Here is a 13,015-nt window from a genome sequence, read left to right as displayed (position 1 = left end):
CTTTTCCAGGCATTGTTAAATTTGGGTAGTTCAGACCCCAGTTTAAGATCGGCTGCTTACAATCTTCTCTGTGCTTTAACTCAAACTTTTGATTTAAAAATCGATGGACAACTCCTGGAGACCAATGGTGTGTACTGAAATCTTATTTCTATAACATGACTTCAAAATGCTAATATATTGTGATATTCTTTGTTGCAAAATGACATATACTGTTTATTTCTAGCAAGATGACACATCAGTAAATGGTCATCTAATATTTTTATTATTATTACTTGCTGTTCACAGATTGATACCAAGAATTTGTTGTTCTCATATTCTTTTGTTTTAGATTATTTTAGATTGATAAATCCCTGGCATTACTTCCATTAGCATTCATTGAAAGTCTATAAATTTCTGAAAGATAGTGAGCATTTGTGTAAAATACTTCACAAGATTTTGCTAAAATGTTTTTTTCCATTGATATATTTCAGGTCTGTGTATTCCTGCTAATAACACTATATTTATCAAATCTATCAGTATCAAATTAGCTGAAAAAGAACCACATTTAACACTAGAGTTTCTGGAAGAATGTATTCAAGGTTTTGGTAATTCTAATATTGAGATGAAACATTTATGTTTAGAATATATAACTCCATGGTTACCCAATTTAACTAGGTAAATCATGTTTTATATTAGAAATTGATTCACAGATCAAAGCAGAAACTTTGATCATGTATAGTACAATTTCTGATGGTTATTCTTGTTTCTTCTTCAAGTTAAGGCGTATTTGTAGTGTAAATAGTAGATTTTAGTGGAGTTCAGACTCAAGAGCTTAAACTTGATACGAAGAATGACCTCTTGTCCACAAAATAATTATAGTTGTTTAATAACATTAACTGTTAAATTCAGGTTCTGTAAACATAATGATGAGAATAAACGACAGAAAGTAGCCTTGATTTTAGATAAATTAATTACCATGACCATTGAAGAAGATGAGGTAAGATAAATATTTAACTTCTTGACAATAAAATGTCAAACTTTTCAGATTCATATTAAAGGTTTTAAATATATTTATAATCTATGGTCACTTTACAGTCATGGAATGAAAAAACAAAACAATGAATGTCTTATTTCTTAATTGTTATGTTGTAGATGTATCCTTCAATACAAGCCAAGATATGGGGTAATATTGGTCAGATAGGTGATCTATTAGACATGGTTTTAGACAGTTTTATAAAGGTAATGTTTTATAAATATTTAAATATATCATGATATCATGTGATAACATTACCTAATAATGTTAACCAACAATTCTTTACATGAATTCATTATCATATGGATTATATCTATATGTAATAAAAGACTGATACAACACTTATTATTTGCCAAAAACCTGTCTTAAAATCAATAACTAAAATAGAAATAGTTTTATTATAAAACCAATAGTTGATTTATATGAATATGCATGAAACTGAGTTTCTACCATATGAATAAGTATACCTGCTAGAATCCCTACAGTATCCAACTTTCACAGCCTTTTTAGGCACAACAACTGTCAGTATTTACCCTGAGAGGATTTTGCCAGTAAAAACCATTCAATTATCAAAAAAAAGTACTTATATCATTCAAGATATTATCATATTGAGATCTTCATGTTTATCCAATATATATATTTTACAGAGAAGTGTTACAGGAGGTTTAGGATCAATACAAGCTGAAATCATGGCTGATACAGCAGTAGCACTAACTTCAGCTAATGTATTACTGGTATCAAGAAAAGTAATTGGTAGATTGTGTCGGGTAAGTAGTGTTGATCTATTTACTTTTACACACCAATCTTCTTTTCAGTATGAAACTACAATGCTGTTTAAGTTTGATATGGCAGGTTCAAGCCCATCTGTTTTATCTTAAATTAAGTTAGTCACTGCAAGTTGAATTGATACAATATTGAACTCTGTTATCTTCTAATTAAATATTGTAGTGTAGTAAAGGTTCTAAACAAGTTTTGTTTTGTTCTAGTTAATTGACAAGACATGTACATCACCAACTCATACATTAGAACAACATTTAATGTGGGATGATATTGCTATATTGGCCCGTTATCTACTTATGTTATCATTTAATAATTCACTTGATGGTAAGTCAGCTAAAGGCATTTCATTTTGATTTTATGTAAATTACCTTAATACAAAACTTAAATGGTATTTGATGATATAATTTAATAAACAGAATTAGCTAAGTGGACTCTCTAAGGGATGCTGATTTCACAATCCCAATTGCAGATCGGCGTCATATGTAAGCATGTCCTAGTGACAATACTTATTTAAGTGGAGCTCAAATTCAATAAAGTCTTTGGATATGTCTATTTGCCTGAAGACTTTTGGTGCTTCCTATGACATGAAGAGAAAGTTATTCTTAAAACATAAGATATTTCTGAACTGATGAACAAGAAATTACCAATGACTTGATTAATTTGTGAGAGTTTAAATCTAGGATGCACCATGGAACCATCTTTATCATTTTTTGGGGAAAAAAAGATGTGTGGATTAAAACTACTCCAATTGATTGCTTAATGTGAATTTGTTTGTGTTTTCCAGTGGCTAGTCATTTACCATTTTTATTCCACATTGTAACATTATTAGTATCTACTGGTCCATTATCATTACGTGCTTCAACTCATGGTCTAGTCATCAATATGATACATTCATTATGTACTTGTGCTATTCTACACTTTAATGGTAATTACTATTTACTAATTACATTTAAAAGATGACTTAGTATATTTCAATTGTTACTCTCTTGTCTTCATGAAAAATACAATAGTTGACTTTACACTAAACCAATGTCAAAAATCGTTTGGAGGGATGCTTTCCATAATCAATATAAATAAAGAAACTTGACACAAGTGTGGTTTTCTTGTTTTAAGTTTTGCAGAAATCAGCTCCTGTATTTCAGTACTTTTAGTATATAAACAAAAAAAACAGCCTATTTAGTTCTTTGAGGTTCAAATTGCAAATGCTTTATGCTTCCTAATGTTCTGTATTTTAGAGGGCACACTTCAAGTTTTAAAACTGAGTTTAGCTGAGTTCTCTTTACCTAAATTTTACCAGTTATTTGGTATCAGTAAAGTCAAATCAGCTGCTGTGAGTGCTTTCAGAACAAGTTATCGTCCTGGTGACAGATCTTTTACTATGGCACCACCAGAAAATGAAAAGATGCATCTGAGTTCTCTGGAGGCTATCTCGGATGCTTTATTAGAGATAATGGAGGTGAGTGTACCTAAATACAAATTTCATCCTGACAAAAATCCTCAACATCTATCATATATTTTATGAGTTTCTTAGGTTGTCTTTGCTAGTTGATCAAACACGGTCCAAGGGCAAATATTTGTTTAGCAAATATGTTGGAATTAACGTCTTATCAAGTGTTTTTGAGATCTTTCATGTTAACAATGTACTTTGATTTTGAAAAAATAACATAGGATTAAAGATAATGTTCAAGAATTACATACATTTTGTTGATTATTTTGTATGTATGTTGAATGTTGTTAATAAAAAACATTGTTTTGTGTTTAGGCTTGTATGAAGGACATACCACAATGTGATTGGCTCCAGCAGTGGACTGATTTGGCCAAAAGGTAAGAACTTGCTCAAGACATTCTTTTAATGGCAACTATTGACAGATTTGGTTGAAAACGATTTGTGTTGTAAGAGCTGGCTTTAAGTTTTCATAGATTCAAATCCTCCCTCAAGGCATATATCTTTTCTATGAGCCAGTGCCTTTTAAATTTTACCAAATATTGGTTAACATCCACCAGAATTACTCTACCATGGTTTACCAAATAAACACTGTTATCCATGTGGACTATTTTCAAGGGATGCTGAGTTGACAAATCCAGTCACAGAGTGCTTTTCAGGTTATCTCAAATCATTATAATCATGTGGAATATATTAATACATTTTTGTTGAGCAAAGTTTTTTTTGTGTTTTTTTTTTAGATTTGCATTCCAGTATAATCCAGCTTTACAACCAAGAGCTATTATTGTATTAGGTTGTATTAGTAAATCTGTAACAGATTCTGAAATTAAACAGTTATTAAAAATTATGATGAAAGCTTTAGAATCATATACTGATTTAATATTAATAGAATCAGTTGTTATGTGTTTAACTCGACTACAACCTCTCTTACGGTCTGTAAGTACCATTGTTTATCTTCTATTTGGATACCCATTAGTACTTGCCCACTGTATCATATTTTTGAAAATGATATCTGCCCTTTTTGAAAATAAAATGCTTATATGTAGAGTGGGAAATATAAAGTTTAAATGTGAATATATATTCATGTATGCATTTTTTTGTGTGTTATTAATCAATTCTCAAATAAACATTTTTATATAAAAAAAAACCATTTTGGCCAATTGTGTTAATCTTCAACATTATTTCCAAGTCAGCTTTTATGATGATGAATTTTTTATTGGACATGCTCATGGCATTTGATAAGCTTCAATGAATTAGATTGCGGTTACAATTCTACATACTTCAGTATTTTCTTTAACCTGCTAACCTTCCTACCTACAATATATCATTTTTAATGCTGTCCAGTTTATAAGATAATTTACAAATGAAGAGTATGATGTTTTTTCAGGAATCACCAATTCACAAGTTTTTATTCTGGGTAGCTATATCAGTTTTACAGTTAGATGAGGTATCATTATACGCAGCAGGTTTATCATTATTAGAACAAAATCTTCATACATTGGATAATATAGGTTTATTTGAACATGAGGTAGGTACCACTAAATAGAAACAATCAACCCTTGAGATTTATGGTTTGTTATGATCAAATACAAAGAAGTTGCTTTTGATTTTGTTTTAGCAAGCTTGGTATTTTTGTGCAGAAAGCCAGATCTCTCATCCCAGTCTTATTCAATAATTATACATGAAGAGTTCATTTTATTCAAAGGTAGTTTAAGTGGTAATCAACATGAAAGTTTATTCTGTATAGTTTTTATTTACTACTAACAGAAATATCTTAACATAACTATGAATGTTCTAGAAACTATGATCAGAAGTTCAGTTTGTGTGAATCATATTTTTTTTCTTTTGATTTTTCCTACTTCTTTTTATTTTTGGATTTACTTTGCTAAAGATTGTTATTCAAATTTATTCATCTTCTCGATTTATAATTTGCATTTTTTAATGTTATTTTTCCAGAGTTTAGAAGAGTGTGTTATGAGTGTAAGAGATCCATTAGAGTGGCATTTTAAACAGTTAGATCATGACATGGGACTTAGTTTTACTAATTACTTTAATTTTGCTTTGGTTGGACATCTACTCAAAGGTATTGAAAATGAATATATCAACATATTTTGTCTTTTAAGTTATAAAACTTAAAAATTATAATAGCATTATAAGACATACATGTTTGCAAACTTTGAAGGGCACATGAGGCTCTGTTTGTCTATATTATTTAAGAGGACTATGTTAGTTAACTCAAATAATAGATTGGTGTGCTATAGAATAGTGAGCATGCCCTACTAGGTACATCAAACTACAACTCATGTAAATTCACTTCATGAAACATAAGTTCAAGGACCATGTTTATATGTATAGTTTGATTTAAGATGTTTTGATTAAGGCTTTAAAATGGTTGTTTTTTAGGGTTTCGTCATCCATCAGGTACAACTGTGTCTCGTACAATACGTGTTCTTCATCAGCTTTTAAATATTACTGTCAAACATACCAATAGAGATAAATTTGTTGTTACAATTCATACAGTACCTTATCTAGCAGGTTTGTAATTTACCAATAGAGATAAATTTGTTGTTGCAATTCATATAGTACCTTATATCAGGTTTGTAATTTACCAATAGAGATAAATTTGTTGTTGCAATTCATATAGTACCTTATATCAGGTTTGTAATTTACCAATAGAGATTAATTTGTTGTTGCAATTCATATAGTACCTTATATCAGGTTTGTAATTTACCAATAGAGATAAATTTGTTGTTGCAATTCATATAGTACCTTATATCAGGTTTGTAATTTACCAATAGAGATAAATTTGTTGTTGCAATTCATATAGTACCTTATATCAGGTTTGTAATTTACCAATAGAGATAAATTTGTTGTTGCAATTCATATAGTACCTTATATCAGGTTTGTAATTTACCAATAGAGATTAATTTGTTGTTGCAATTCATATAGTACCTTATGTCAGGTTTGTAATTTACCAATAGAGATAAATTTGTTGTTGCAATTCATATAGTACCTTATATCAGGTTTGTAATTTACCAATAGAGATAAATTTGTTGTTGCAATTCATATAGTACCTTATATCAGGTTTGTAATTTACCAATAGAGATAAATTTGTTGTTGCAATTCATATAGTACCTTATATCAGGTTTGTAATTTACCAATAGAGATTAATTTGTCGTTGCAATTCATATAGTACCTTATATCAGGTTTGTAATTTACCAATAGAGATAAATTTGTTGTTATATTTCATACAGTACAATATACTTTTTAACTTGGTTGAAATATTATTGTCAAACATACCACCACCTTGGATAATCAATGTCAAACGTATCACTTTAATCTTGATTTAAATATCAATATCAAACATATCACTTTAAACTATTACTGTTAAACATATATTAATTTGATACAAATATTATTGTTAAACATACCATTTTATATTAAGAAGAATATCAGTAATAGAAAAATCGTGCAATAATGTTACAGTTGGATATGTTGGCTAGATTTATTATTATTTATAAAAAGGGAGTGATAATGAATATTTTCACTGTATTTCAGGTCTAGTTTCGGTTTCGGAAGAAGTTAGAAGTCGATGTCACCTCAAACATCGAACACCAAATTACATGATCTCAGAATCCACATCTAGTGACAGTCTTAATGCAGAGGTAAATAACATGAATCAAGGTAGTTCTCCTGTTACCCCACCACCAACTGCCACCTTACCACCACCCTCGGGCACACCACGACGACAGAAAAGTTGTGATCTTTTAGACCAAAGTGCAATGAATGCAGCCAAATTACAGAAAAGCCAAGTGAATCAGTGTCAGGTAGGACTAGTAAGATATAGATAAGATCTAGATGGAGATGCTAGTGTTCAGTATTTCACAACAAAGTATAGTTGTGTATTTTCAAAAATATGCCTTTTTACCTATAGATCCAGGATACATTTCTAATGAAATTTGGTATTTTAAAAGGAATGTAAAGAGGTTCTCTTTTGTAAAATTGGAATGGTGCTAATTGATGCTTTCAGTGTCCAAGAAACACATGAGAAATTTAATCTTTTAATGTTTTTTTGTTAGATCAGAAATACTGATTTTAATCTTGCATATCTAACATTAGATCTTATCTATAATGTATTATGTTGGTTTGGGCTATATAATCTAAATATTTAACATTTTAACCTATAGAGTAGTCAACTTATATATTCTATAATAATATTTTATATTCAAAGGCTTAGTGTAATAATTTTGTCTAGCTGCACTAGAAATATGTTCTAAACTTATCTCTGTGTTTCTTACACTTTTATCACTTCCCTGCACTTAATCCTTTCCCCCCTTATACCTCTTAAATATTGCCCAATCTGTCCACCAAGCAAAGTTTGGTTTTAGATTTTTAAAATGCTTGATAAAGAACCAGTCTTACAGTTATTTTATATTAGACAATATTAACGATATTCACGCTAATAATTCTTGATTGCAAATTCAGCACTTGTTAAAGCACATGTTTACACCACACTAATGCAGACATTTCAACATGTCATTTGGTATGTCACTGTTAATTGTTGTTTACCCTTAAAGAAATGAAAAAAACTCACATTTAGTATCAAAAATTCCTCAGTGAAGAAATGTTTGTATTTATCGAAATGATTTTTATTGGTTTTTTTTATTGGTTTTTATACGCCCACACGTAAGATGGGCGTATATTGTAATCACCCCGTCGGTCCGTCCGTCCGTCCGTTCACATTTGGCTTGTGCTCACTCTACAGGCTTCAGTTCTTTATGGATTCTTTTGATTTTTATTTTGTATGTCAATGTTATGAAGATGATCCCTATTGATTTTCGTGATGATCGGATAATTTTTCACCAAAATATCGTGTCTGTCTTGACGTTTTATTCTATTAGCTATATTGTGCAACTCATGCTCACTCTACAGGCTACAATTGTTTACAGATTCTTTTGATTTTTATTTTGTATGTCAATGTCGTTATGAAGATGATCCCTATTGATTTTCATGATGATCTATCGATTTTCATGATGATCGGATAATTTTCACCGAAATATCGTGTCTGACTTGACGTTTCACTGTATTAGCTGTATTGTGCAACCCTGTAGTCACTAAAGACTGTTTAATCATTTCTGACAGCTGCCAGTGGGCGTATGTTACCTTGCCTGGCAAGCTATCTTTTCCCCTTGTTCTAGAAACAGAAAATTTTATTTGAAAACCACTCCTCGAAAGAATGTTCGGAACAGTTCCTAATATGATACACGATTGAACATATAAATATATGATATTAGATAGAGAAAATTATTTTTTACAAATTGACGAGATTGCATCTATTTTTATTTTAATTATATAGGTAGAACCTTAGCTGAAAGAATCTCAGTCATATATTGCACATCTTTAATTTTCAGATTAAATACAATAAAAGCCTCAAACCAACTAATATACCAACTAGTCCTGTTTGTCATTGTCTTTGTTAGGCTGTTTGTAGCACTTGCTTTTTTATTAATGCTTTTAATATATCAACCTAATTCTATATTGTTATATATTGATGGGCTTGTTGCATTATGTCTTTTCCACATTAACAGCTGAATTACTTGTGATATTAACAGCTGATATAACTTGCTTTTAATGTTCATCTTTTGCTGCCTCCCTGGAGGATTATTTACATCCCAACTTGTCCATAAAATCGACCTCTTTTCCAGCCACTATTATAATTTGACAATTAACAGCTGGAGTAGAGTCAAAATAACTGGGCCTCTTTATTTATGGGAATTTTTACAATGGCTGTAAATTAGTGTTGGGTGTCATAGTTACTTTCATATCCCTGACTCTGTGACATTTGAACTTTTGGCTGCGTATTCATGCAGTTTTGAATAGTCGACGGAGATCAGTTTTGTTATAAAAACTTTGATGGAACCCTAGATGTGACATAATTGGTGTAGACCGTAGGGGGATTATGATGGTATTACTGAACTACAAAAATATCCATCTTATCTAGGTCTAGCAGATCCGAATTAAATTAAAAGGTGTAAAAGCTTCACACCTTAGGAGATGCAGAAAAATTCCCATAAAACAAGGCCTAGTTTTTCTGTCTCTACACCAGCCTTCAACTTTCAAAACAGTTATCAGGCCTGGAATAGAGGCTGATGTTTCGGCCTACATCCCAATCTGTTGACATATCTTTTTCCTGGTTATTTCCCATCCATTACTATTCTTACGTGTTTATTATGATATATTAGTCAGAATGTCTGATTTTTGAAGGGGTAATTACATTCAATAGTATGAAAATGAATGCATATATTCTGATACACAACTTATCTCATAAATTTTCCATTGTAAAGATACAGGTACATGTAACTTTGCTATCAACGAATGATTCTTGAAATTTTATACTTCAAGAGATAAGAGATTTTAAGGGCATCATAATGAATTCAGCTATATGTGATACTAGTAATATATCTGACTTAAGGACCAATGTTAATGGTTAATATGACAATTATTCAAAATTCCCTGTTGAAAAATGTAATCTTTATGATGAGTTTATATTTTCAAAGGCAAGTAGTCCTAAAGTGTGGAGAAGTCTAGACTCGGAACCAAATTCCCGACCGCCATTTAAACATCGGAGTAGTTCGGTTCCTACACCAGGCAGTAAGAAGATCGATTCAGTCAAAGTTATTCCTCAACCAAGAAGTGGACGTAGTTCTGTATCCAATGAAAACAATGTTTTATTAGATCCTGATATTTTAAATGATTATCCTACACAAGCTTTAGTTTTAACTGTTTTGGTAAGTTACCTGGCTTTAATTTTTTTGTACATGATATTTAGGATAGAGTCAAAGTTACTTAACAATTAATCTGAGGTTTAATAACTTTAATTTAGGTGTATTATAGACAGCATGGATTTTTAACCCTGTAAGACTTGGAAGAAGCATTCCATCCTTTGTATGGCAAGTGCACATATGTCCTATGAATTAGAGATCATTGAACATTGCAAGAGAGTAGTCTGACCTGTTGTGGCAAAATGCTTCTCAGAGACCATGTACTTTCAGCACCTTTAACAGGAGAAGAGAAATATAAAATTTCATATATTTATTATGTTATTGAGATAAGAGTCAAAGTTAGTTAAATATTATTTATTAATTACTGGTATTTGAACAGAATGTTATGATGATCAATTTTGTGTTTTAGGCTACATTAGTAAGAAATACGACTGATGAAAATGAAACTAGAATATTATATGAATATTTAGCTGAAGCTTCTGTTGTATTCCCTAAAGTTTTTCCTGTCATGTAAGTATATCTAACTATTAAATTGATAAGTGAATGCAATGAATTTAAAGAGAAAAAAAGAATGTTCATAAAAACTTAATTCTGTAAACAAAGCAAGACCTATTACCTATATCCTACTTTCCTACAAGCAGTTATTGAAGAAAGATTATTTATGTTCATGATTTGTATTACAGACATAGTTTATTAGATGCTAAAATAAACAGTGTATTATCATTAAGTCATGATCAAGCTATATTAAATGCTGTACAGAGTATTATACAAAATATGATAGCTTGTGAAGATTCTAGAGAGTCCCTTACTTATTTACAAAGTGAGTTCTTGTCTTTTACTTTTAGCTTTTCTGAAGCAATTAGACCTTGAATATCTAAATATGTATTGTTAGTTTTACATGTAATGCATTATTGCATTCTTGTAGACTGTATGATAGCATAAATGTATTTCAATTATTGCATACTTGCCAAATTGTTTTCATGTAAATTTTTATTTCTTAATCGAATTGTTTCTAAGACAAAGCAGCACCAGACTGAAATATTTTAAGAAATTAATATCCTCTACTTTCACTTTAGGTATTGGTTTTGGTGGGTTATGGAGATTTGCTGGAACATTCACAAAGGTCTGGAACAATTTTTATTTTTTGCAGATAGCCTAAAATTGGTTATCTTTCCATAAAATAATTTGTTATTTCTGGACAAAATATTTTTCTTATTTGTTGATTTAGTTTTAATATGAACACATTGAAAATATAAAGTTAATATTTATTTACAGAATGCTGGTGGAAGTGATACACCACAGTTATTTGTCAACTGTTTGGAGAAGGCCATGATGGTAGAATCCTGTCTCCCTGGTGATGACCTTGACATTCACAATCCATATCCTAGTAATCTTGGAATCTCATCCAATCTAAACCTATCTAGTTCCATGTCGAGTCTTAGTGTGAGTAGCATGCATTCCCCAACAGATAAAGACAATCACAACTTAGACAAAAATCTCAATGGAAATCGCATGCGTCATTCTTCGGCTAACAACTTGCCACCTAAAAATCGTGCTGGGAGCTTTAAGCAGAAAGAAAAGAGAAAGTTAGTGGAGCAGAATGAATAAAATGAAGGAATGAGAGATATTTTTTAAAAAAGAACTTTATCTATGTTAAACATTGTTATGTTGCTGGTTTCATTACATTTTTTGTGAGTAATTTGTTGTGTTCTCTGTTGATATTGTTAAGATCTGATACAAAATCTTGGTTGCCAAAATTATTTTCACAAGAATTCATTTAATAGACTTGTAATATGTTTGATGACTGAAAACATTAACAGTATAGGCGTTGAATGATTGCTCATTTGTTTTGGACTTGAAAAGCATGCAATTCTCAACCAGAAGTATAAAAGCTATTTTGTTATATATTTTCAATTATCAAATATGTTTCAACTCTGTTTTCTCATAAGAAATATCCACAAGTTTCATTTAGTTTCATCACATATCAGTTCTTATCTAATTAAACCTTCATTAACGATGTACAGAATTAATTAATTAATTATAATATTTATAGAAACTTCAATCATGTCATTATCAAAATATAAAATCATTCATTATAATGATCGTCATGATGTATTATATATTTCTACTGTAGATGGGTTTCAAAACTGAAGAAGAGAAATTTGAAGGTGATTTTCAACTGACACTGTTAACACTGTCATCATAACTAAGTTTAAGCTATAGATTTATGAAATTTGAATTCACTCTCTTGTCTTTCAAATTAAAACAGGCCGATGAAAATGGGCAATGCAATGAAAAAAAAAAAAAATTCATTTCTTCAGTTTTATCAGCTTCTTCTACTGTATAAATATATAATGTATAAAGGATTTACCTTATAGCAGAAAGAAAGAAATTATATTATAAATGAAATAATGTTGTTAATTTGATTGTTGTTAGCTTTATACTAAGTCCAAGTCTTGTTATATTTAATATCTTCATGTTATAAATTTTCACTCTATTTTTTAGCCAATTCTTTATTGTCATGTGATAATGCCTATTGTACAAATCAAAAAGTAGGCTTTACTTTACTTTATGTAGTCTTTAAAGGAAATTTGAAACAATGGTATTGAAACTTCCACCAATGGATGAAATTAGATGTGTCTGGTTCCTGCGATTCCACTTAAACTAACTGTTTGATGATGTCACTAATCAGGAAGGGCCTTTTGTGATAAAGCATATTTTGTGATAAGTGATGTCATCAGCTGATTGTAAATTGGAATGGTGCAAATTGATTCTATTAGTGTCCCAGAAATACATGAAAAAAATTAGAAAACCTTTTTACAATCCCTTTAAGTGTATAACAGATGTCCATACATCAAGTTTAGCAATCTCTATCTATGGATAAGATGTGAACAGGAATGATAATTATCTAATGTGTTAAAACATTTTGTAATATAACTAAATAATTAGGGATTAAGCAACAAAATAGATTATTTAAATAAATTTTTATTATTAAGC

At 30.2% G+C, this 13,015-nt stretch overlaps 1 protein-coding gene across 1 annotated transcript in view; it reads left to right on the top strand.

The window, feature by feature from the left end:
- The window catches only part of LOTGIDRAFT_104331 (hypothetical protein), a gene marked incomplete at both ends in the record, with an annotated part of 36,814 nt that extends 25,188 nt beyond the window's left edge, over nt 1-11,626 (top strand). The window contains 19 exons of the mRNA XM_009053221.1: nt 10-127; nt 471-654; nt 889-976; nt 1,132-1,218; nt 1,660-1,779; nt 1,999-2,116; nt 2,577-2,717; nt 3,028-3,248; nt 3,555-3,616; nt 3,977-4,172; nt 4,624-4,768; nt 5,200-5,319; nt 5,640-5,771; nt 6,795-7,058; nt 9,825-10,024; nt 10,428-10,528; nt 10,702-10,838; nt 11,095-11,141; nt 11,294-11,626. Of these exons, the coding sequence (XP_009051469.1) occupies nt 10-127; nt 471-654; nt 889-976; nt 1,132-1,218; nt 1,660-1,779; nt 1,999-2,116; nt 2,577-2,717; nt 3,028-3,248; nt 3,555-3,616; nt 3,977-4,172; nt 4,624-4,768; nt 5,200-5,319; nt 5,640-5,771; nt 6,795-7,058; nt 9,825-10,024; nt 10,428-10,528; nt 10,702-10,838; nt 11,095-11,141; nt 11,294-11,626 (2,814 nt within the window). The remainder of the gene's footprint in view (nt 1-9; nt 128-470; nt 655-888; nt 977-1,131; nt 1,219-1,659; nt 1,780-1,998; nt 2,117-2,576; nt 2,718-3,027; nt 3,249-3,554; nt 3,617-3,976; nt 4,173-4,623; nt 4,769-5,199; nt 5,320-5,639; nt 5,772-6,794; nt 7,059-9,824; nt 10,025-10,427; nt 10,529-10,701; nt 10,839-11,094; nt 11,142-11,293) is intronic.
- Between the last annotated feature and the right edge of the window lie 1,389 nt (nt 11,627-13,015).

The sequence above is a fragment of the Lottia gigantea genome (genome assembly GCF_000327385.1).
Source record: "Lottia gigantea unplaced genomic scaffold LOTGIsca_2, whole genome shotgun sequence".
In the NCBI taxonomy this organism is placed as follows: domain Eukaryota; kingdom Metazoa; phylum Mollusca; class Gastropoda; family Lottiidae; genus Lottia; species Lottia gigantea.
Note: the sequence above shows the minus strand (reverse complement) of the source record. Positions and strands in the feature narration are given on the sequence as shown.